Genomic DNA, 25,416 nt, shown 5'->3' with positions numbered 1-25,416 from the left:
GGAGTATCAGTTTTAACGCATGCATTTCTGTATGTCCCACGCGCTGAGATACACCATGCGGGAGCAGGGCTGGTGCCTCCTGAAATGTCGGCGAGCGCCTGGTGAACCCCTCTATCGAACACGACGGTGTGAAATGGAGTCCACGGGCCTGTTTTGAGGCCGGTGATTTGACACAAAAAGGTGCTTTTCTGATCAAATGGGGCAGGAGCCGGGAGAATTGGGTTTTGTGGTTTATCCTACCACTGCCAGCATGATTTTAGCAGCAAATTAGCCCCAGCTGACCATTTCTTATAGAGGGGGAACCCATGTCAGACTCTGCCACTGCCTTGCTCAGTGCTCTCAGTCTCCCCATATTGCTTTTCTCTGCCTGGTGGATTTATCTTTTGTACATTTAATTATGCCACGGTGGGACAGGACCCTTTTTGGCCCATGTTCCCCACAGCTCCTGAGGCAGCAGAGCCCCCCTTTGGAGCAGCTCCATCCCGCCATGTCGGAGCCCTTGGACAGGGGGTTTAGGGCAGCATGAAGCCAGGAGCCCTGCTACCAGCCCAAGTACTGGGAGTGCATGGGACAAGGAGCTGTATTAACAAGAAATGGCCCAAAAAGCTTTGGGAAGGCTCGGAGCAAGAGAGGGGGTTGGGGGCTCCCATGGATGGCGGGGTGCTCCTGAGAAGAAGTTTGTCCGGAGCTCGGGGGGGGGGGGGGGGGGCGAGAGGAGGAACAAAAGGCAATGGCTTCCCTCAAAGCCAGCCCCCAGCTCGGCGGCACAAGCCTCTGCGTCCCCTCGCCGGGAGGAACCAGCCTGAGAAGCCGGGGAAGAAACGCGGCTTCCCGCCGCGGGGCCGGTGCCCCCGGGGGGTGCCCTGAGGCGGCGGGGCCGGCGGGCGGCCTGAGGGGGCGAAACGTGCGGCTGGAAGCGCTGCCTCCCCCTGAGGAGAAGCCCGGGGACTCCGCTGAGGGGGTGGTGAGAGCGTTGTCGGGTTGTTTTGGTCGCAGCGCGGTTATTAAAGGGTGCCCAGCCGGGAAAGACCCTCCGGCCCCTCAACTCTTCCCCCCTCACCGCCGGGTGACTGAAAGGAGGTAAGGGGCGGCTTCAGCCCTGGGGAGGCAGGGGGTGGGGGAATGCCTCTTTTCCCCTGAAAAGGGGGTTTGCTGCCGGGGGAGGCCGTCCCGGAGAGGCAGAGCCGCCGGGCACCTCCTGGGAGGACGAGGCGGGGAGCGGTAGCCCCAAGGAAGCAGCGCGGGCGGGGGCAGGGAGCGGCTGCCCGCCCCGGGGAGAGGGGCTGCCGCGCTTGGAAGCGGCTCTGCCATGGAGGGGGAGGTAACGGAGGGAGGGCTGGCGCTGGGGGTGGGGAACCGCCCCGAGGTGGCCTGAGGGGGGCACGGCGGGGGCGGAGGGGAGCCCTTCCCGCCTCCCCGCAGGGCGGCGGCGGGGGGGATCCCACGTTCGGCCCGGCGCCGGCTCCGGCCCCTCCGGCGGGAGGAGGTTCCCTCCGCCCGGAGGGTGAGTGCGGGATCGTTCCGCCGGAGACGAGCCCGGGGCCGTGTCCGAGTAAGTGTCGAGGGCGGAGATGCCGGGGGGGCCGTGTGGGGGGGATGGCGGCAGCCGGGGGCCGCTGAGGTGATCCCGCGGCGGCCGGGAGAGGGGGCAGGCGGCCCTCGGGGCGGTGGGGGCCGCCTGAGGCCGGGATTCCCTCGCTCGGAGGCGTCGCCTCCTCAGCGTGCCCCAAGTCAGCCTTGAAATTGCTTGAAAAGAATCGGTGTGCCAGCAGCCTCAGAGCAGGGCACCAGGTAGCGGTTCCGCCGCCATCCAGGCTGGGTCCCCTCCGAGGGGCTGGACGTACCTCTGTGCCCATGGAGGAGGCGCACCAGTGGGGTTGAAGGGCCAACTTACGACAGTGGGGCTTCGGTTCCTGCGGAGAAAGGGGCACTCAATGGCTTCAGCACACCCTGAGTGGGAAAGTGATGTATCCACGGGGGAGATAAAGTGATTTGACGTGCCCTCCTCTTCCTCCTTTTTGTCCCTCTGCAGCTGTCCGGACCACCCCGATGATTTTTCGGGGTTGAGGTAATGGCTGAGGTTGGTCGGTGGGAGTCGGCTGGAGGCCCAGAGCACAGTCTGCGGGTTGCGCAGTGCCCATGATCTGACCCGCAGCCTCTGCCTTGTCTGGGACTGGCGGGATGGGGAACAGTGGCTCAGCAGTGAAGGTCTGTACAGATCACCAAGGAGGCATCAACTGGCTGAGCCTGAGCCCGGACGGGCAGCGCCTGCTCACGGGTAGCGAGGATGGCACTGCGCGGCTCTGGAGCACTGCCGACAGCCAGTGCCATGGCCACTTCCAAGGTACAGTAGCTCCTTTTCGCCTAGTTTTTGAGCCATGGCACAGGCCACACATCATGTTCTGGTCTCTTTCAGTCCCCGAAGTCTGCTGGGCAGCCAAAATAATGCTTATTTTGTTTTGTGTTTTTTTTTGAGTATTGGTTACAGTAATGTTAAGCAGAAGCTGTTCCACCCAGAGCAGGTTACCAGTGCTACTGAATGCATGGATCCTTTTATCTCAGGCTGTGGAACTTAGCAGTTGTTTAACTTATGTCTCGTTCTGGAAGTCCTCTGTTTTACACCCTGATGAAATCTGGACTTTTTGTTTTTCTCTTTCTCTCTCTCTTTTCTTTTTTTTTTTTTTATTTTTTTTTATTTTTCCTTTTAATCATTTCATTTTTCAGACAATTTTTATTTAGAACCTCTTGACCCAGAAGTCTGGAAAGAAACCTTACTAAATAGGCTAATTTTTTCTCCACATTTGACGCACAGAAATGTTAATTGCTAGGCTTTCTCATTGTAAATTGTTTTTGCATTTTAAACAAAATTTATTACCCTTAGACTAGCATCTCAATAATTAAAAGGCAAAGAAAAACTCTGTAGGAAGTACAGTCATGCAGGAGTCAGATGTGGACTAAAGATTTTTGTATTGTCACTCACTTATGTTCTTTTTTTCCTCAATACAGAAAAAAGTGCTCTTAAATTTAGAATTTCTAATCCCTTTTTCTTCCAAAGAAGAAATTACATTGCTGTGATTTTTTTTTTTTTGTAGATGTTTGTTTGCTTGCTTGCTTGTTTTTAGCTATGGAGTATTGTCTTTTTTCCCCACATCCTGCCATGGTTCTAACTCCTGGAAAACTCACTGCCTTCGCTTTGGGCTTAGAAATCCCTGTAAACAACCAATTAGCTTTTAACTAGAAAGAGAAATACATTGGATGATGTTCAGAATCTGGCCTATGTACTCCTAGTGTTTGGGGTGAACCCTAAAGAAGGCTGTCTAGATAGTTTGTGAACAGTCAGTCGAGTCAGATAACTGTATTTTATATTTACGTACACACAGAGTTCTTGTGTAAATTTGTATCATTCAAGCTATAATTGCTGATAAACCTGTATCTATAACACAGCTTCAAGCTTCCACGGCGGCATAACCAACAGACTTTTGTGTAGGCTGCTTTTGACTACACCAGCACCAGACCTTGTCTGCCCCAGGGGGTTTTGGCATCCTTTGTGTGGCTTGAGTGTTATTGATGGTTAAAATCTAACTGACAGACTTTGGCGCAGTAACCAAGATCTTTTTTGGTCTTCCCAGAGCAGAATTACATGAGAAAAATGCTGCTGGTTGAAACCTGTCCCATTTAAGCTGCTTTGCAAAAATTTTACATGAAAATGTGAGGATGGGTATAGTTTTTGCCTGTAGCCCTGCTGATCTGTTTCATTTTTGACATCTGGTGAATTTGCTTAAGAGGAAACAAGATGCATGTTTATAATGTGGATTCTGGTTCGCTTTTGAACTACAACAAGGCTTTTGAACTACAGGAGCTGTAGTAAAATCTGTTTCTTGCAGTCAGTGAAACAAAGTGTTTTACTAGGCAGTCTGCTTTCCCTCAGTTTTTTTTACCATCTCTTTATTCTACAACATGATTCCGTTTTTCTAATATCTTTGTCCATCTCTCTCTCTTTAATTGTGTTTGTCCTTCTTATATTTTTTTCTTTTCTCCTCAAAGAATAGTGCTATTTAAATCACAGTACGGCCCACGAGCTTCAACTAATGTCTGTGACTCTTTTGTAGTAGTTACTTAAGAGGAAACAGTTCTGATCTTGAAAGCTTACAGTCTAAATAATTAAAACAAAAGAGTGCAAGATAAAACTATCCCAACAATTAGGTAGTTGACAACAATTTCACACAAGAGATCTTGGAAAAATCTGGGACTTGAATCCTAAGGTGATTTTTTAAATGCGGTGGATTTAACAATACAATAGAAAAATGACACATCTTGCTAAGCAACAACAAAATCTTAAGGTCGTAATGTTGACTCCTTTTTGCTAGTATTACCCTGTTTTTCAGCATGACATTTTTAGAGTAGCGGTTGTGTCTATTTTTATTGTTATCTGTAGAATCTCAACATACTCTGAATAGTGAATAAATAATTGTTCTCTTATTCTTTCTTTCTGTGTCATTTCCTTAAAGATATGCTGATATTTTGAAAATTGTGGGATTTATTTATGTTATTAGTCATAATGGGAAAAGTATTGGTTGACCTGTTACCCAGATAGGTGTTTTTGTTTGTGTTTCATTCTGCTTGGACAATGAAACTAAACTTGCTGGTGAGTTTCATGTCGTTTCGTTTTCTCATAGTTTGGTGCTTTAATTTAGGGCTGGTTTTGTCCTGACAATCAATGGGCTGGGTCAAAATGCAGCCTCTTTTTTCTGACTTCAGAAGAAGGAAGCAAAAGCATTTCTTTATTAAAAAATAAGCCAGTTTTTTACTGGTTTTAAACTTCATTAGTCTGAGATTTATTATACTGATACTAATTTAGCTCATGTTTTTATAATACTGTTCAGTCTGCTTGATTGGTAGAACTGTACTGTTTTCCACTTAATTTGTGTATCAATGGAGTTTTCTGCTGTTAATTAAAAATGTTATGTTTTATACAGATCCTTAAATGCGAAGAACGTGGTGGTGCATTTAAAACTAGAGCTTCGGTCCACTTGTTTGTTGTATTTTTCTTTTAGTTAAGGTAAAGAGCTCAAGTAGTCTGTCCTGCTTGCATGCACAGTGATTTAATTTATTTCCTTTGTTATTCCTAGGACATGAAAGTTACATCACCTTTTGCCACTTGGAAAATGAGGCTGCCTTCACATGTAGCGCAGATCATACCATTCGAAAGTGGGATGTGATGACAGGTCAGTGCCTGGCCATTTACCGAGGACACACATCAATTGTGAACAGGTTGGTTCCGTGGAGTTCTTCCCTTGTGTTCCTGTAATCTATTATTGTATATATTGTCATTTTCCTGCAGTTCTCTGTTACTACACTAATAAAATGGGTTGTGTAAACCTTTGAGTTCATGCTACACATGTTCTGTGCTGTAATGATTAGTTTTCCTAGCAACAGTGCTGACACATCCATAGGCAGCAGATAGGAGAGAAATGAAAGGCACACAGCAGGGGAGTTGAATCCAGGGCTAGGAATGAAATTCCAGAAGAAATTATTCAATTGATAACAGATGCTTCTGATAAATAGATTTAAAAACATCACGTCAAGCCTTTGTGTCAGTAAGAGGGATAAAGTCAGGACTTTTTCTGGAATTACTATTCCTGTTTGTGCAAATGAAGTTTAATATTAAACTGATTATGCGTGACTGATTGGCCCGTCAATTTAAAATGCCTCTTTAATAGTTGGGCTGGATTTAATTAATGATAAAGAGAACAGTCAAATGCTGGTATCCTTTTCTTACTTTTTTTTTTGGTGGGTGTGTTTTTTTATTCCTTACTAAACTCAAAACACATATGATGTGTAGCTAGATTCTGTAAATAGTTACAAAGGCTGGCTCTGTCTGTATTTTGGCACTGGCCTGATTTTTGCTTGAATCAGTAAATGGGAAATGTGTTCCCTATTCATATGACTTTATTGCCAGTTTGAAAGGTTCCAGAGGGCCAAACTCAGCTGACAAAGAAGACAGGTTATGATGTTCCCCATCTCTGGTTTGTAAATACAAACTGTAGAGATTTTTCTGTTGTTATATGTTTGTGCAGCTACTAGTTATTATTTTGGAGGCCCAGTAAGTTGAATTCTTGAGCTGTAATCTCTGATTCGCTCTTCAGTTATGTAGTAAGTGGGGTGCTTTTGCTCTACGTCTTATGAGATCCTGGGCTAAGAGAAATTAGGTGTGTATTTTCTTGCCCTGCACACTCTCTATTTGATGATGGAAAGATGATTATCTTTGCATACTGCCAGTTACAGTTCAGGTTCCTGGATTTTTGGTTTTTAATTGTATTTTAATTCCAAGATATTTTCACAGGTCGGTTTATAGATAATTATTTGTAAAGAAATACTGATAAATAATTATCAAAAATGAGTTCCTTAAAAAAAAACACCACAAACTCTTAGTTAGCACGTGTAAGTTATGAAAAGTACATAATAATGCTGCTGGAAAAGATTTTAGAAAAACACAAATGCCCAAAGTGACAATGCTATAGTGCTAAAATGTCTGCATTGATATTCCTGAATAAGAGGTCTCAATCCTAAAAGCAGAAACAGGGAAGTGTTTGCTGTTTGTGGATTTTTTATTTTTTTATTTAAAAAAAACCCAACAAAAAAGTTGATAAACAATGTCTCTTAGGGATGCTGAATCAGGGTTCTATACGTTGTGTTCATGCTACTGTTTCTAACTTCAGTGTACTTGGCATTGAAATTGTGACCAAAAAATAGTTAAGTAAAAATAATGATACCGTTCATATATGCAAACTTTATTTTTTGCAGGATCCTGGTTGCCAAAGACTATCTCTTTAGTGGCTCCTATGACAGGACGGCCCGTTGTTGGAGTGTGGACAAGGAGAAACAAATCCAGGAATTCCGGGGCCATCGGAACTGTGTCCTGACTCTAGCTCACTATTCCTCCAGGGATGTTCTTGAAGAAGAGGAGGAGGAAGAGGAAGAGGAGGAGAAAGTGAGCAGAGACCTCCTAGTGACAGGTAGCACAGACTGCACTGTTAAGGTCTGGTGGGTGTCCAGTGGGCGCTGTTACCAGACTCTGCTGGGACACACTGGGGCTGTCTTATGCCTTATACTTGACGCACCAAACAGGGAGCTGTTTTCTGGCAGCACAGATTATACCATTCGAACGTGGAATATTGTCACTGGTGAGCAGCTGAAAGTGTTCAAAGAGCATCAAGGATCAGTAATTTGCCTAGAGGTAAGAACAGAGGTTTCTTCAAGAGCTGTTCAAAGGGGGTATCCATATCCTAACTCATGTGGGTCTGCACTGTCTTTTCATTCATAAAGAAGCTCTTCTGAGACAGGTTATAAATGGTAAGCTTAAGCATTCATCTAATAACAAAATAATAGTGCTCTGTGGTCTTGAGTGCTCTAAAACCGTTTCTGGTATCCTGTTGGCTTCTAGTGGCTATTCTGGTCTAGCTTCTAGCTCAGTTATCTATTTAAATCCTCTTAGGTCTTGAAACAGATGAGCAGCATGGCTGGAAGGACTGTTCTTCTGAGTAGAATTGTGTACATAGGATCACCAGACTTGGAAGAAAAATAACTTGAGCTGTTGATTGTGCAAGTAAACAGAGAGAGGGTCAGATATCTGGTTTACTCTGCTTTTTAAGTTACCTTAACAAAAAATAAATCGCCATAACCAAAACGCCACCAAAACCCAACTCAAAATTGTGGGGCAAAAGATAATAGGAAAGCATAAAGCTGAAAAAAATCCTGCTTTAAAACCCCCACAGACATAATTAGAAAAAAGAAAGGGAGAAAGAGATGGCCAAGATGAGAGAATGGGCAAGGGAAAGAAAAGAGAAGTAGAGCATGGGGGAGGGAAATCAGGAAATGATGAAGGGGGTGTGTGGGGGGGAAATTAATGTGACCTGAAGGACTATATTGTGGTTTTCTATTCGCAGTATTTTTCTGGTGAATGCTGCCAGGTTTGTTAATGTTGCAGAGGAGAGAACGAGGTTAGGCAGATGAAGGCAAAGGGGAACTATTGCACAAGTACTTGTCCTGTACACTCCATTGTCCACCAGAAAATGCTAATGGTACATTTAAAGAAGGTAAATGATGGTCTGTAACTTAGCTTCAGGTCAGCTAACCTTAAATGTTTTTAAATGTGTGTGTCTGACTGAAGTTAATGACAATAGTTTTTCTCACTACCTTCCGTGTTTGTCATCCTTAAGTGCTTTTCCTTTACAAAGGCTGCAGTATGTATTTTTAATAGATGTTTGATAAATAAATGTTGCCTTTGTTTCTAAAGAAGGTAGTCACTGCTGACGCTAGCAGACTAAAAACCCGGTAGTACTGAAGGAATTCTATTTTCCTTCAGTTTTAGAGAGGAAGAAAAACCACACAAAATCATGTTGCCCTGCAGTAATGTTTGTCTTGCTCGGGTAAATTCTCAGTGTTAAAGCTTGTTTTTATGATATTGTGGTAATGTATTTTGAGAATGCTTAAGTAAATCTGTTGCTGTTCTTAGTGTCACGCTATGTTTTGCTGTTTAATTGTAACCCTTCTCCAAGGCACAGATTGGCAACAGCAGAGCTTGCTTTAATTTAATTGGGTTCTTGCTAAAACTGTTACACAAAACTGGCTTGACCCTCTCCCAGAAGCCTGGGAAATTCAATTACACTCTTTGAATGCTCAAGAATGAGCAATGCTTCTCCGCTTGTGAGCACAGAGTTAAACAATGGTTTTAAACAAACAGAACTTCTTGTAGGGGAGAAGAAAAGCAAAACCAATACATCTATTTGGAAAACCTGAACAATTCAAAGTACACAAGACTACTGCTGCCAAGACTTGGCTGGCAACAGTCCTGGCCAAATCCTCTTCTAGCTGTGAGTAACTGGTAGCCTCTCATTTCTCTCATCCCCAGTTATGTCTGAGGCTAGAAGAGTCCAGCTGAGGTACATACTGTCCCCACAGAGAGCATTTAGTACCTAGGCCTCTCAAACTTATCCCAGCTTAAGCAGTCGCTATACTGCTGTTGAATAGCTTTAGGCTGTCGATCTTTCCTAATTCCTCCCTCTTCCTTACTGGGTTCAACACTAGCCCTTCTGTTCCACTTGGCTGCCTCTCAGCACAGCCCACATGGTATTTTCATTCTTTTAGGAAGGGGTCAATCACCAGAATCCATACAAAGATGTTACAACAGAAGAGAAACTTCCTGAATAGAGGTGTTTGGTTTTGGGGTTTTTTTTATATTTTTGTTTTCTTCTCAAAAAGCTCTTAGAGCCTTTTTTGCCTGGGGCTTCTAAGTGACTGTTGCAATCTGTGGCAGGGAGTTGGGATAGTATTTGAAAAAACCATGGGTCAGGACGGACTTGGAGGTAGTTGTGGGTTGCTCACAGTAGCCAGCAGACAGGTTTAATTGTTGAGAATAGTTAATTTTCTTCAGGGCAGAAGCGAGCTCTAATTACACCAGATTTTCACTCCCCTGTCCTGGAGGAGCTGAGTTGGTAACAGCAATTAAATGTAGTTACCTGTTCCCTGGGTGGTATAGTGCTTGTGTGAGAATAAAGGGAAAAAATAAAGACTTATTTTCATTTTATTTATTCAAGTAAAGATCCCTAAGGGAGGGTGACCTTTCAAAAAGTTTGAGAAATGCTTAGTGTGATCTCTCATCCTGGACACAGATCAGGAAAAATTTGGATATTGAGACCATATTTTCCCCAACTTTAAAAAGTACTGCTATTAACGGGAATGCCCCAGGATGTTCTAAACGGCTGCAAATTAGGTCTCGACTGTTCCAGTTGTCTCCCATTACTTTCCAGTAAATACTAATAGAGTTGCCGTAGCAGTGAATGGAAATTCCTGGAGCTTCTTGAAGGAGTGTTTCTGGGTAGATATATCCATAAAGCACACCCACGTTTTCCACCTTGCTTCCTGCAGTGTTGGCGTGTGAAAAGCTACAGGTGATGCCACAGGCATGTTCAGATTTTAAATATTCCTCAGTTGCTCTGAGATATTTTAGGTGTTGTTGCCAGCTAGCATAAGTTAGAGCAGCCTGAAAGCAACTCTTAATTTAGTATGGCAGAACGGAAAACACTGGTGAGTGTTTAGCTTTCCCTTTTCCACCATCCTTGGTGGTCCTGGGCAGTGAAGAGGGTGAGCTGCTCAGATATTCCCTGGGGCTTGCCCTGCTTGTCTCGGCAGCAGTCTGTTGAAGGTGATTTACCAGCTGAACTGACTGCATGTGCTTTACTGTCAAAGTAGTTCTGCTGCAGGTACCAGCTTATTCTAATGCCACTCTTCGTGTCCTTCCACTGTCTAAATTAGACTGACAAAAGTTTTGCCCCGAGACTTTATCTGCAGTGGGAATTGTGTCATGGTAGGTGCTTTGGCAGCCTTGCCTACTTCACTCTCATAGTCAGGCAAGGTAACTAGCAGTGGAGCAGCCAGAACTCTTCACTCTTTCTCCTGCAGTGCATTGATAGCTTGGCAGGCAAGGGACAGCAGCTGTTTTGAGTGCTCCCTCTTCATATAGGAGCCAGTGATGAGATTTTATAGGAAGTGATGGGGAAAGGCAGGGGTGGGCTGAGTATAGTTATGCAGCTCATGCAAGTTCTTCCACTTAAAACTTTCAAGCCTGGCTAAAGCCCAGTATTTGCAATTAATAATCAAACATGCATTTTCATTAACGTGACTGCCTGCGAGAGGCTGAATAACCCTGACTTAAATATTTACTTGCGTGTTTTTTTTCTAAATGTCTCCAAAGTAGCTTTGCAGACTGTTCACAAGGATTGCTTTGTCCTTTGCTGATTGTTCTGCCTCTGAGTATTTATCAAAATTGTGCTGCCAAAAGCTGGCAGAGAGAAATGCTCCAGCTTGGAATTTAGCTTGGATCCTATAGCAAACATTCTTCCAAGAAAACTCCATTCTTGCAAAAGGAGTTTTAAATGAACATGAGTGGGCAAGGACTTGCTTCTTGTTTTCCTGCAAAAGATCCTTTGTTTGGAGCATTCCCTTTAGTTGCCTTTTAAATCTGAGTAGAAGAAAAGAATGCTTTGAACAAAGCCATTGCCTCGGCTCTGTTTATATGCTTAACTGTTGTGATCATGGGGACAGATTTTTTTTTTCTTGTCACACCAATTAAATTAAGTGCACATATTTTTTGTAATTTGTGTTTGTATTTGTTGCATAATTCATCAGAGGATGAAGATGTGAATTAGAGGAATATGAACAACACCTGTAGAAAAGAAACATGTTTCTAGGACCATTACTTTGCACTGCAGTAAAGAAGTTGAAAAATGTTCTCTAACAGCCAGACCAGAGAGCTCATTCTAGATGGATTCTCAGGAAAAAAAACAATTTCTTGCCCACAGGGAGTTTGTTAGCATGTTAAAATGAATGTGGTTTGAATGGGATCCTGAAAGTCTAACTCGGCTGAAGGCTTACATAGTTGTAACTTGAGATTGGTCCAAGTTGGTGATTTTTAACTTAGAAGTGGCTGTGAACAGAAGACCCAGCTGGCAGATTGTAGGAATACTGAGCCCCATGTGAAGGGTAAGACGGCAACGGGAAATGTGGTTCCTGATGTGAACTCATCATGAATTTCCTGGGAGCCAGGCTGAGTGCAGTGACCTTCAGGAAAAAATGTATGTCCAAATCTGTTTGCAGAGCCAATAGCCTTTCCTTGGATGAGGGTTAAATTGCTTTTTATAGCAAAGGTTAATTGGGAGAGCAAAATCCACTCCTATAAGGTTGAAATACCTGCTGAACAGCTCTTTTGCAGATATTTTTGGCATTCATACAGGTGGAAATTTTCTTAAGCTGCTACATATATTCAGTTCAGCCAAGCTTGTGGAGCGATAGGGTTGTGACTGTCTTGAGACACCAACCCTAGATGTGAGTTTGTTTTTATTGGGTTTTTTTTTGGTTTTTTTGTTTTTAATTCAAACTGTAGTGTGTCTAGGCGCTACAACCAAGGTCAGGGTTGCATAAAGCTGTCATTTTTTAATAGGGAAAGCTGTAACTACTCCAGTGTTTTCAACCTGTATTTTGCTATTGCTGTTACTTTGCTACTCACAAGCAAAGTCTGAACTTTTTCATGGAATGGTACATCTATGGTACTTTGGCCTGAGGATTAAGACATTGCTCCGTTCATGTGTCTCAGTGTTTCATTTCATTTTTAATTCTTTTGAAGCTACTTGGGTTTGAAATGTCCACTCAGCTCGTTAGTGTCTGAGCTGCAAATTTGTTCTGTGTTGTCTGCTCTGCTACAGGTGTCCTTGCCTTGCCATGCTTTTTCTTGTCAGGAGAGCTTTGTTGGGCAGTTAGCCGAAGTGAAGAAAGAGTTCAAAAGCCAGCCAAGGAAAATACAGCTCTGAAAATATCACCGCTTCTCCAGGCATTTGCAGATTAGAATATGTAACTGTTTCTACTGATCATTTTTAAACCAAGAGTTGACAGACTTGGGTATATCTGGAAAAATCTATTGAGTGAAATTTTACATTTTTCCTTCTAAATCATAAGAAAATTAGATTCTTTAATAAGAATAGGACTGGGACCTAGGGAATTGGGTATGGCTTTGAAGACTTTAGGCTAGAAAAGCCCAGTAGTTATGGACCTGGGGACCTAACCCACAAGTATTTGCTGAAAATAACTGTGCCTGGATGCCCATATGTAAAAATGGGTGCCAGTCTTGGCTGTGGGGAGGCTTAGCTCCCACCGAAGCTGCAGCTTGATCTCACGTTGTGGTGAAGAAGTCAGTATACTTTGTCCAGCTCCTGAGAGGGGACTGGTATGCTGAGCCAAACATGTCAGTGGGGATATTTAACCCAAGGAACAGCACCTGTGGACACGTTCATTCAGGAATATGACAAGGAGGAGGGCAATGTACTATTTTGCCCAGTAGTCTAACAACTGGTGGATCTGGGTTAAATGGCCTCTGTGGGTCAGGAGATTGGAACCCATTCGGAGAGTCCCATAACTGCTGGACAGGAGAAGCCAAGCTGGTGTAAGGAGGTTAGCAAGAGTCCTAGAGGGAGAGCCAGCAGAAGGTGACCTAACTGGAAATCAGTGCTTTAGGCACCTGGCTGGAAGTCAGCAGGGGAACTGTGTTACATTCCTCTTTCTTGGGCTGTTTAGATAGTTTTCAATACGGTCATGACTTAAGAAAAAGGATTACAGGAGCCAAGGATCCGTACTGCTGGCTGACCCTAAGACCTCCACTGCTTCCACAGCAAAGGTGGCTTGTGCCCAGCCAGCATGTGGGCATTTGCACAGTGTGTCCAACCTAGCTGAGTTAGAGCCAGGGCTGCTGTGTCTGCACTGGGGGATAGCCACACCTTTTGAATGCAAACTCTGAAAGAAGGCTCTTGAGTAAAAATACCACTTTGGCGTGGGTCAGGTTGGATCGGTGCCTCTGTCTTGCACTTCTCAGACAGAATCCCATCTGTTTTCATATCCTCTCTCGACCAGTTTCAGGGATGCTGTGCACTGTTGCTTCCTGTGTGTTGCAGAAAGGGACGATTGCAGCCTGGATCAGCCTCCCAAATCGGGGCTGCACTCTGGCATTTAGGCAGTCAAAAGTTAGGATGCTCTAAATTTCAAGTCCTTTCTTGGACGGACTCCGGTTGCATTATATCATGGTTTCCCATCTGTGAAGTAGGGAAAGTATTTATTTTATATTACATAGAGTGTGGGGCCTGCTTATAAGGTGCTTTGACTAGGGGAACAGTGTGTGATGATTATGATTATTTTGATTAAATATAGATATGTGAAGTGTTGTACCTTAGCCTGGAGTTGTAAACTAGACCTGTCTTTAGTCAAGTGAAGAAGGGAGTCATCTCACCGAAACTGGTGTAGATGGCTACAACTGAGAAGTCCATCCTTGTCAGGGGGAAGAAAATGAGTTTTAAGTTGCGATCTGCTTCAGGATGAGATGAATCGTGCCCTAGACTGCAGTGACTGTAAGGAGACTTATCTTAGCTGTAGATATCTGCATCAATTAAATGAGATGATGCCTGATCACTAAAGGTAGATCTGATTTGCAGCTTCAGCCTGAGCTGATGGCTCTTGATGGCTTTCTCCACTAACAGCTATTTTGTGCTCTGTGTTTTAAAAATGCCATGGAAATGAGAGGCTGTGTGACAGTCAGAGCCTGCACTGGGTTTTGCTGTTGGCTGTGCTGCAGGCTTAGTCTGTGACATCTGATAGACTGTTTAACTTGTTAGTATTTCTGTTTCCATGCATGGCTGAGAATCCTTTGCTACTGTGCTCACCTGCTTAAACTGGTAAGGGGAGGAAGGTGCCTAAAAGCCTATCATGCAGCAGCCTGGGTAGCACAGAGGCCTTGAATTTACTGAAGGTGGTTGGTGCGTCAGCCAGCTTTCCAGATCTCTGACTGGGCATTGGAAGCTTTTATGGCTCTTATGATCCTGGTGCCTTAAATTACCTGTGTAAACCCACACCATTTAACACATTTTTATATCTAGAAAATTAGTAAATGTAGGCAAGTTGCAGCTTTTCTGTTTCGCTTCAGCATTTATACACCCACCTAAATGTAGAAATGAAGCAGCGTAAGGTAATGTACCATTAAGGCAGAGTGGCCCTATGTGCAGGAGTCTGTAACTTAGTGTTTTCTCTTGTTCAGTGGGTGGGTTGATGCTGCTACTGAGATGTCTGAAAAAGAAATGCAATGACTTGGCCAAGAGCCGTGCAGCAGGATCTCAGCTCAAAGCAGCCTCTTCCATTTAGCAGGTGCAACGTGACAGTGCTCTTCATGCCTTTTCATGTTGGGCCTGGAAATTAAAAGTCAGATTAACTGTATAGCTCTCAGTTTTTGTTAGTGCTGCTGGTCATTCCTTCTCTTTCCTCATTGAGGTGTAGTTTTAATGCCATTGCTGAAACAGCTTAAAAGTAATAGGATGTGACATTTCAAAGTACTGCTGGCTTTTAATAGTGGTATGTGTTTAGCTATGAAAACTGTCCCGTGGGCCAAGTTCCGCTGGTAGGAAGCGTGGCATGCACTGCTCCAACTGGGCTGGTGGGACCTGCAGCCAGTGATCATCTTCGTCTGCCTGCGTTACAGTTCTTACATGTGTTAGCATCGTCTCGTCACTGTAGTGCTTTGTATCTTAAAAACCTTAAAAACCTTTTGTTTCATGTTCTTGTAGCACAGCGCAAATGTTCTTTTGCGCAGAGCTCACTGCAGTTGGTTTCCTGGAGATACCTGAGAAGTGTAAAGGGTTAGTGCTCTGCTGGTCGCTTGAGCCTTCTGATCTGTGTGTTTAGAGAGGAAGCACAGTATTATTAGTCCTTATGCTAATTTTGTTTCTTTGTGGGGGGTCAGGGTTCTCCCTCCTGTCTCTCCATCCTTTTGATACAGAGATTACTGCAAGTCTATGAAAGCAAACTTGGATGTTCAGGCGAACTGAAGCCTGTGGATTGCTGTGAGAGAGTACAATGACTGGCTGCCTTCATTACACTGACTTCAGATGGCAGGTCTTGGGCCAGTGCTCTGCTTGGAGCATTATGCCATCAGAGCTGTACGTAATGATGGCTGTTAAAAGCTTTCGTTTGACACATATAGAATGCAAGGCTTTTCTTTGCTCTGTGGAGGGTTTCCTTGCTGAGCTGCCAGGCCTTGCATAGTTTGTTTCTGTGTACTGGCTAGTTTTATAGTCTTGCACAGGCCAGTTACATTCTTTCTGTCTCAGTTTCCCATTTGCAATCCTTCCCTTCGCCATTCTCTGTTGTATCTGTGTGGAATAAAACCAACCTCCACCACCTGTGAGTTCACACAGTGTGCAGGATAACTAGCGTAAAGAGGCACTGTTCTTTGGGATTTATAGGCAGAGTTGCTCTAACACACAGCAGAAGACACTCTGGTTGAAGATGTTTAGAAACCTGTGTAAGGATAGTTAATTATTTGATAACACAGTCTAAAAAGACTTGTGGAAATGCAGATACAAAACAGTTTCAAGGAAGAGTTAGCGTTTCCAAATATTGACCTTGTGCAGAGTGAACATATTAAGCCCTGGTTTATGTTGCATAGGATTTTATTTTTAATTTACTCTTTTTTGTTACTCGAAATTGTTCTGAAGGTTTTTTGTAATTAAAATTTACAATCTGATGAGAGTTCTTGTCAAATATGCTTTTCAGAAACTACACTGCAGGGTCTTTTTTGAGGCTGTATTAATGTAACTAATTATGGAAGTAGGGTTAGCATTGTTAAGCTTACTAAAATCCTGCCTGCTTGCACCAGCAGATGGGCTAAGTTTTTCATCTTCTGAAATGTGGGAGCTGTTTTTAAGGCCCAGAGGTCAATGGGAGAGGTGATCATGACGAATACAAGGTTGGTTTTGCTCACCATCCCTCTGTTTCAAGGTGTAGCTGTTGCTCTTTGTAACAGGCTGTTGAGTTGGAAACCGTGACTTTGTATGAGTCACTTCAGTGCAGTTCTCTCATGAATGTGCCTGAGAGACTATTGCTGATGTTTTTTTCTCTTCCCTTCAGCTAGTGAATCGGCATTTGTATTCAGGAAGCGCGGACAGGACAGTGAAGTGCTGGTTAGTAGACACTGGGGAGCGAATCCAAACGTACAAGGCTCACAAACACAGCGTTAGCACTTTGAAATACCACGCTGGGATCTGTAAGTTGCCTTTCCTATGTTCAGCAGTCCCTTGCCTCCTTTTTGATGTTTGATCAAAGATTGTTAATAGACAATACTATAATTTTGAAGGCTTGCAAAATTGTTGCTTCTCTCAACTCCAGCATGTTTATGTTCAGTATCAAACTTCACTGCGCTACTCCATGTGGGAAGCTTAGATCTTCCCTACATTTTCCACCTCCCTCTTCTGGCAAATGCAGAGGCAGTTCCTTTATTTCTGTTACCAAGGGAAGTGGCTTAAATCCTGAGCTGTCTGTGGGTTGTTTGTATAGTCGTGGTTTAACCTTGCTAGTCTGATGTCTGTCAGTCTGCTTCTGCTGCATACTCGGGGACAGCAAGTGCTGCTGCTGGATATGCAGCCCTGTGCCGGCCTCTGCTGCCTTGTAGGTACTGTGTGATGGAGCGTCCTAGAGCAGAATCACATCTCAGACGCTCACTGCTGCTTCCTAACAGTTAGGCTTCCTGTTCACACTCTGACCATCTCCTAGACTAGACTCATTTTCCACAAGTTTTCCCTTTATCTGTCCTCTTTCTTGTATTTGTTCCCCAAACAACCTTTCTGCAGTAGCTAAGTGTTGCTTGCCTTACTAGTGCTTGGGACTCAGTTCCCCTACTTTCAATACTCCTGTTAATATCTTTATGGTACTGTCTGTTGTTGATGTATCTGTATATTTTGACTGTGAAACCTCCCTTTTTTAAATCATTCTCTTGTCTGGTTTTCCTTCTGCACGTCATCTGTGTGTTTCTGGGTTTAGGTTACAAGACCGTGCCTCTCTTTATCAGCCTAAACCTCTCTATGTGTCATCCTGGTCTTATTCTGCCACTGATGTTAGACGTGGTGTGCCTTAATTTGCTTCCTAAAAAAGTACTTCTCTCCTTCAGGGTAACTGGGATGGCAATGCCTGTCTTAAGATAATCTAGAAATTTGCAGTGCTTTTCTGATTTTGATTTCTGTGCTTCAGCTATGAAACAAACACGTAACACCAAATGAATGGTTGCTGGTTGGGCCTTGGTATCTCTTTTGGCAGAGAAATGGTGAGAAATGGCTGACAAATGCAAGATGGCACACATTAGAAGAGAGTCCTACCTGCACAGGCAGATTACAGTTTAATGGCAGTTGTCTAGCACCATGCTAGACGTGGCTGACTGACTACGTTTATAACCCAGTAACTGAATTGATTTGTTAATTATGTTTCGAAATTTAACGTGTAACCAAGACCATAGGTAGATTTTAATTTTAATTGGGAAGCCTTTTTTTGGTTTTCTTTTCAGGATTAGACCTACAGCACTACTTTTCTCCATTAAAATATTTAATCATAATTTATGGTTAACTTCAGCTCTCCTCACCTATACTGCAGAAATAACCCACTGTCCTCTACCTGCAGGTTATAATTTCTGCTTATTTCAGCTTTTGCAGTTCGTTTAGAAAGCTGAAATGGAAGGGGAAAGGGTCTGAGCTTACGCTGCACCCTGAAGTTGTTACTGCTCAAAGATGTAGGCAGGTAGGGCAGGGGAAATGAACCAGAAATTTTAATTGAGGATGAACACTGGCAAACAAAACACTGATTATTTTTTGTGCGTATGTGTGTTTTCCCCCTTTTAATTATAAAGATACAAACCAAAACATTGAATTCATCAAGACTGCCCAAAGGCTACCCAAAGGATGACTGTGCTAAGCTCATGTTGGCCTGATGCAGTGAGGAATCTTCGTGTCTGGGTGGGACGTGGAGAGACTGTCTCTCCCTCATTAATGAGACCTCCAGAGCTGCATTTTTTCAGTGTTGATCCTGCTTTTCTTGCAACCGGTGTAGACTTGACCAGACTCTCTAAAACAATCATAAAGAAAACTTAAAGTTTTGTTATTTGATGCCACCCCCATCAGCTCTGCATTTTTCTCTCTTTCCCCCTCATCCTGCCACCTTGTCCCTGCCGTACACATACATTATTTTTCCATAACACTCCTTTTTTTTTTTTTTTTTTTTTTCTTAAAATGCAGGCAATATTTCTGCATTTAGTCAGACCTGTGAAGAACATCCTGATAGTGTGATGGAAGTGTTCACAGAGTTATTTAAGATCTTGTTTTAAATCAAACGCAAAAATACTAGAAGTGTCACACAGGGAGAATCGAATTGCTCCACTTGAAGGGTAGAAAAAATTTAACGGGGAAAATATTAGGGACTTGTTTGAATAGAATTTAGACACCTTTTAATTCTTGAAAGATGAAATTTCCCCTTAAAAATTAATTTATATACTATGATTGCTTGCATTATTGTAACACATTGATCGTGTATTTGCACGGTATCTAATAGTGGTTTTTTTCAATTAGAATTACAAAGACATGTTTACTGGATACCAAATGTTGGAGCTAGTGTAGCTTAAAATTCTAGCCGTTCACCTGGGACAGATCAGCATTGTGTGTTCATTCTCTGTCTGTTAATAATGTGGAGAAAATACTTCAATATAAATGAAGCTTGTTATGGTTTGTTGCATTTGCACCAGCACAGGAACATGGAAATAATCTTGTCTGAGAAGTGGTAACTTTCTGCTAGAAGATCTTCAGTCTCTTGCTTGCTATCTGATCCGTACCCAAAGGCTCGTTGCCCCAAAGAGTTTACAGTCTAAATAAGAAAACATAATAGAAGAATGAGAGGAAAAATACACATGTGTTTCCAAAATGGCTTTGTAGTGTACAGGGAGTCCAGACACATCTGAGATCTAAACTTTAAATCATCAGAATGTGTTTCTGGTGGCGTTCCTCAGTCTAGTTGTGTAATTAGTAGCATGGGGAATATTAAAGCTGGTTCTCAGTCTAATTTACTTAATGATATTATGTTGGTTATTTCTCTCCTACAATATGTGCGTAGTCATTTAAAATTTAATGCCGTTTATATATTTTCATGTTGCAAAAACTCCAAGGGAACATTTAAAGCCTGTTCTCCCTCCCAAGGGTCTATGAAATTTAAGTAAAAAATAAAATTGAATTGTTGATTTATTTTTTTGTTTGTTTGTTTCACAGGTGCTATGTAAGTGCATAGATTTAAGTGTTAAATCTGGGTTAGATCAACAGCTCTCCTTTGAGACACAGAGGTGCAAAGAGACTTCCTAAATCTAGAGTGACAGTTCAAAAGACATAAAGGATGTCTGTCAAAAGCAAAATCATGACAGCGATATTGCTAAAGTAAACTGACAGCTGCATAGTGAAAACAGCTCTTAATTGGTTCCTACTCTCTGCCTGTGTGTAATAGTATTAAGTGATTTCCATTCACTGGAAAAAAAATAACGTACCTTGTTCCCTGCTTTACATCATTACTACTCATTTGCAGAATGGGACGCAATGCTTTTTCAGGATTTTGTTGGTAATTGAATTTATAGTGGCCCATATAAAATGACATTGATTTTTCTGCATCCGGATGTTTCTTGAAGGTGTACCCAGCCTCCTGCTGTTTAATTTGAAGTTGAATAGCTGATGGCAGTAGGTAGCCTGTTCTCTCGTCTGTTGTTGTGTAGTCCTGAATTTACTGCTGTGGTAATTTCTTCACCTCCCTTTAGGAATCCAGTGCCTGAATTCTCCCAAACAATAAGGTATCTATTGTCTTCAGGCACTTCAGTTTTGTAAAAATCTTCCCATGGTGGTGGCTTTTGCAAAGACATGAAATGCAGGGACCGGTGAATATATTGCTTTTTGCAGTTCTAAAATATTTATCTCTAGATAAACTTGAGGAGTTTGGGTTAAGTGAAGGAAAGCGAGTGTTTACGAAGACAGTTTGTAACCCTTAAAGCACACAATTATGCTCCTTTTGTGCATATTACTAAGTATAAAATCTAAATATTCAACACTGCCTTACAGTTCCTGGATGCAGAACTTCTGGGGTTCTGATGTGAAGATCCGAAGTGTTGAGGAATTGTTCTTTGAACGTGTTAAGATACCCTAAGGAAACCTTATGAACAGTGAAAATCTCTGGTCATGCTGAGTTTACTTTAAAAAAAAAAAAAAACCAACAAAAACCCCAACCAAACATCCCTCCCAGCCCCACTCTTGTAGCACAGGTACAACAGACCACGTAGAATACAAGAGTTAAAGCCAAAACCCTCCAAAAGTTCAGTGCCGTACTGAAAGACAGATTATAGCCTGGGTGTTGAATCACTTAAAGGCTCTACTGCTTGCAAAGATCCTAAGCTACAGGATTTAGCTGAAGAAATCCACCACACCGAAAGAATTTATAAAGCTGCTTTGTAAAGCTGCCTACACATGCCACTCACCTCTGAGGACAGAAGGTTTAACTGCGGTATTTCAACAGAGACGGCCCCACCTACTGATAGTAAGCTTTTATAGAAAAAGGGGGTAAAAAACACGGCATGTTTTAATGAAGCTAAGGGCAAATTCCTGTCATTAGTATGGGTAGCGCAGGTCCTGTGGTTTGCAGCTTCCCTGTACAGACACTTTCGCTGCGTGATGCTGCAGCAGAAGTGATGAAGGTACTGTAGTACTGAGTGGAAACCCGGAAATAGCTATGGTAAAACAAATGGAAGGCTTAGCGGAAATCCTTAAAACCAGACTTGAGATAAATTGCCTGCTTAGAACTATTGAGGCATGTTTAGGCAAGGAAGTACACGTAGAAGAGAAGAGCAAAAATAGATGTTTGAAGTGTGTGTGGAGTGAAGTGCTGGTGTACGCAGGAACTTCAGGCTTAAGACAGTTCAGCATCTAGAAAAATACAAATGAAAACAAGCATGCTGGGGTCAGGGAAATGTAAATGATCTGAACCTGCTAAAACTGAGAAGAGAATCAAGCCTAAAAATGATACACCGTGCTCCTTTGTGAACTAGTTATAGGTACATTTTTGAACTTGCATGAACTGACCTTACGTGGCTGCTGACATCTGGCCCTGCGCTGTGTTGTGTGGTTGCGTTGCAGTGTTCACAGGAAGCGGTGATGCCTGCGCAAGAGCTTTCAATTCCAAGAGTGGTGTCCTGCAGAAGATCTTCCGAGGACACAAGTTCATCATCAACTGCATCCAGGTCAGGAAGGGGTTTCTTTGCTGGGATTTCTTGCTTCTGTTTGCTCCCTAATTTGTTTTGTGGGAATTGCTGTGGCTAGCTGTTCTGTGTGTCTTGGGTTGGACGTTGTTCTAGGGTAAGATGAAAAGTAACAGGCTTCAATTTTCCTTTTGTAATTTTAGACAAACTCGATAATATAAATAAGGATAAATAAAACCACAGAATGAGACCCCAGAGACAGTTCTACGTCTGTGATTGGAGGTTTTTCAGGTCAGGTCAGACAAGCAACCATAAGAAATGAAGCAAATGTAACTGATCCTGTGCAGGGGCAGGGAATGGACTTCGGGACTTCCGTTACTCTGATGATAAGTGTTTGCAGTGCTCTAGGCGGAAAAGAAGTTTCTGCCTTATCCGAGCAGAATAATATATAGCATTATACCCCTAACCCGCCGGGGGTGGCATCCCTCAACAATCTCGCAGCTGCTTGCCATTTTTTCTGATCCTAGTGAAGAGCTAGTGGTGCTGCCCTGTATGTAAACGTTTATAGCACCATCAGGATCTATTTTTCTGAAGGTGTAAAGATGACAAAGAAGCTCTGTATTCGTGTCTGACCCACATCCTACCAGACAAATGGAAGAGTCTCTGACACTGGCTTAAAAATTTTCTAAAAGTTAATTAAGTCCCTGAAAAGTTGCTTGCATGTTGTCTAGGTTAAAAGGGGAAGAATTCCTAATCCCTGGTGTCAATGCAAAGACCAGGATCATGCAAGGAATCCTGGGGGGAAGGTTTGAATCCTTGGATGCTTTTTGTATTTAAGAATCTGCGTCTTCCTGCATCAGGATCTCAGTAAATGCTGTATGCAGGATAAGGATTTTGATTAAGAACGTGAGACACTGTAAGTATTTCTGGCAGAACAGTTGAAAGAAAAAAGAGTGGAGATAGATAAAACTCCTATTGGAGTTGATCCCAAGTGTACGGAGTTGTAAATATGGTTGTCTTTTGTATATTTTTCCGAACTGGCAAGTGTCTAGTTGGTCTTCAACTGTGAACTCTTGGTATTGAGCAATTGGTTATGTGGCAGACGGTCACCTGGATGTATTTGGGTGATAATTGATATAATCACTCTGGGCAGCCCTAAGTATTGACAAGATCAAAGCTTGGCTTTGTATTTTTTTTGTAATTTCATTTCCAAGGACACAGGGCAAAAAATCCTGGGAGGGCAGAGGACTGAAGTGGTGACATGAATATGATTTTAGGTATATTAATGAGGGATGGGGTAGCTGTGGTTCTGTGGTGCTTCACGCCGCTGTAAGCCAGACTGCCGGGGGACGCTCGCTATCACGGCCCGTCTCTGGAGACTGCGAGCGCCGGTGGTGGACAGACTGGCGCGGGAAGAGGAAGATGATCAGGACTGAGGGCTGTCTTCTAGGGCAGGGGGAGGACGGTTGGAAACATTACCAACAGCAGCAAATGTTTCATGAAGGAAATGAAACTACAGGAGGGAATCAAGCTTAAATTAGGGCAGGTTTGGAAGAAAACAAATTTTGAAGGAGGAATCGTACCTATAACTTACTGCAAAGGAAGAAGTGAGAAGGAAAGCATTCCTGAACACCACACCCCCCCCCCCCCCCCCACTGATGCTGATTTTGGTGCCTCCTTAAGCTTCATCTTCAAAACCAACCGTCTGAAAACAGCACAGAAATTCCCAGCTACAGCCTACTCTGACATTGAGTTTCGTTCCCCATTGCTTTTCTAGTGGGTTTAGGTTATAAATAACTCTTGCTGTTTATATTTTATGGCTCTGTGAAGTGGCTGAGAAATGAGTTCTGACTTGGTAATGTCTCATCCCACTTCAGCAGCTTTTGTGATAATTTATACCGGCTCTTGCAGTGAGCTATCAGGCCTTAAGTGTTAGGATCAAGCTGTGTTCGCTCTGATGTTTGACAGTTGGATTGTGCCGATTCCGAGCTGTACGGTTTGGAATTAAGTGTGACCCTGTTGTTCCAGATCCACAATGAGTTGCTCTACACAGCTTCCCACGACGGCACGCTAAGGATTTGGGACATCCGGGGAATATGCAAGAGAAACAAGCGGCGTTTGAAGAAGGAGAGGTCTGCCCAGGGCAGGAGCTCTCAGAAGGGAAGTCTGTCTCGTCTCTTCAACAATAAAGTCGGCTGTATGGTACAGCAAGAAAATGGGGAACACGAGACCGTTGAATTAATGTGACCATCCAGAACAGACTTTCCATCAGTGACCAAAGCTGAACCTTTTGTTTTCTGCACCACTGTGTCCATGTAAACCAGAACTTGGAAAGAGATGGGAAATGGCTTTGCTTGAACCTCTTTTTCAGGAGCCAGGATTCTCTGTGACTGTCAGATGGACTCAAGTCAGATCTTGTCCCTGCAGATGACGCTCAGCTGAGCAGTGCTGGGGTCAGGAGGGACTGCAGCGTGCTTCAGGTGATGTACCTCTCTGTGTGTAATTAAGAACTTACAACTGCGTATTTTCATTTCCCGCTGGCACAGAGGCATTGCACCCTCCTGCCTGTCTAGTACCCAACGAGAAATGTTTTCTGCTGTTGCCTGCTCACGTGCCCCCTGTGTGGCTGAATGTAGAAATGAAAGGCGCCCTATTGTACGTACAACTACGAATTCAGTTTTCACAGCTGACCTTCGAGTCAGTTTTTTTTTTTTTTTTGCTCATGAGCCCAACTAATGCAGGATGGTACGGCTCAGCAGAAGGAGTTTAAAGCAGACTGGACACTTCTCTGGGAAGTTGGGAGTAGTAGGACAGAAATTTAATTATTTTTTTTTAAACAAAACATAAGCTAGAGAACAATCTAAACCTCAGACCTTTTGTACCAAGGTCAGCTGTTGGCCAAGGCACAGCAGTTGCCCTCCTCCCAACGGCCTAGCGGGTTCTTTTTTTACCTTTTACGATCTCACACTTCAGCAAAGGAAGCAGCAAGGGCTTCACATGCCTTTTGTCTCCACACTGCCAGGGCTGTGTGCCTCCAGCCACCCGCTTACCCCCAGGCACGGTTCCCCACATGGGAGGCTCCCACGGGGCTCCTCTGAAGGGCCTGGTCTCAGCGCAGCAGGAGTCAGAAGCTGTTCCCTGGGCACCACGTCTACGGTGGCGACTGCACCATGTCTCTGGGCAACCTGGCCCATGGCTTGACTGTCCTCACGGGGAAAGGCTTTCCTTATATCCACTGGGAATGTCAAATTGCATTTTTTTTTTCAGGGGAGAGGAGAGCAAAATGGGAAGATTTATCGGGTGCTCTAGATTTGTTCTCCTTCCTCCTTAGGAGGCTGCGTCTGCCCTTGGTTTGCGAGGTCGTTAGTTGCATGGGATAAGCAGTGAAACTCCAGCGAAGTTCTCCTGGTCTTTTTCCAGGTTCATCCCCCTCTGATAACCACTGAGCCATGAATAAACAAGGGTTCTTATATTTTTCTATTTGCAGATATAACTCTTTGTAGAACCAGTATGAAACTATCTAACCACATGTTTTTATTTTTATGGCTTTATTTATTCTGTACTGCAGCAAGACAAAAATGCTGTAATCCTTTTTTTAGAATGGACTAATAAACATGTGGCATCTACAGACAAGTGACTGGCGAGGTTGTATTTTCTTCTCATTTAGAAGGGATGTGGTGGCTGGGGATGCACAGCGGTTAAGAATGGATGGAATATGGAAAAAAGTTACATACTTTTGGAAACATTTCTTGCCTTTCCCTCAGGGCTGGGGCTGGAGTGGGGCATGC

General features: G+C 43.4%; 1 protein-coding gene across 3 annotated transcripts; it reads left to right on the top strand.

Annotated features, from left to right (window-relative positions):
* Positions 1-763: 763 nt before the first annotated feature.
* Positions 764-25,258, top strand: WDR86 (WD repeat domain 86). 3 transcript variants are annotated; one of them, XM_074574041.1, is made up of 7 exons: positions 764-1,080; positions 2,033-2,344; positions 5,130-5,271; positions 6,805-7,237; positions 16,498-16,633; positions 21,567-21,670; positions 23,657-25,258. In XM_074574041.1, exons 2-7 carry the CDS (start codon positions 2,182-2,184, stop codon positions 23,873-23,875), a joined length of 1,197 nt encoding a protein of 398 aa, XP_074430142.1. In that variant the 5' UTR covers positions 764-1,080; positions 2,033-2,181; the 3' UTR covers positions 23,876-25,258. The 3 variants fall into 3 exon arrangements, with proteins under 3 accessions (XP_074430142.1, XP_074430143.1, XP_074430141.1); XM_074574042.1 differs by lacking the exon at positions 764-1,080 and adding an exon at positions 1,209-1,321; XM_074574040.1 differs by lacking the exon at positions 764-1,080 and adding an exon at positions 1,378-1,552.
* Positions 25,259-25,416: the final 158 nt, after the last annotated feature.

This window comes from Larus michahellis, chromosome 2 (assembly GCF_964199755.1).
Source record: "Larus michahellis chromosome 2, bLarMic1.1, whole genome shotgun sequence".
NCBI classification, from domain to species: Eukaryota; Metazoa; Chordata; class Aves; order Charadriiformes; family Laridae; genus Larus; species Larus michahellis.
Note: the sequence above shows the minus strand (reverse complement) of the source record. Positions and strands in the feature narration are given on the sequence as shown.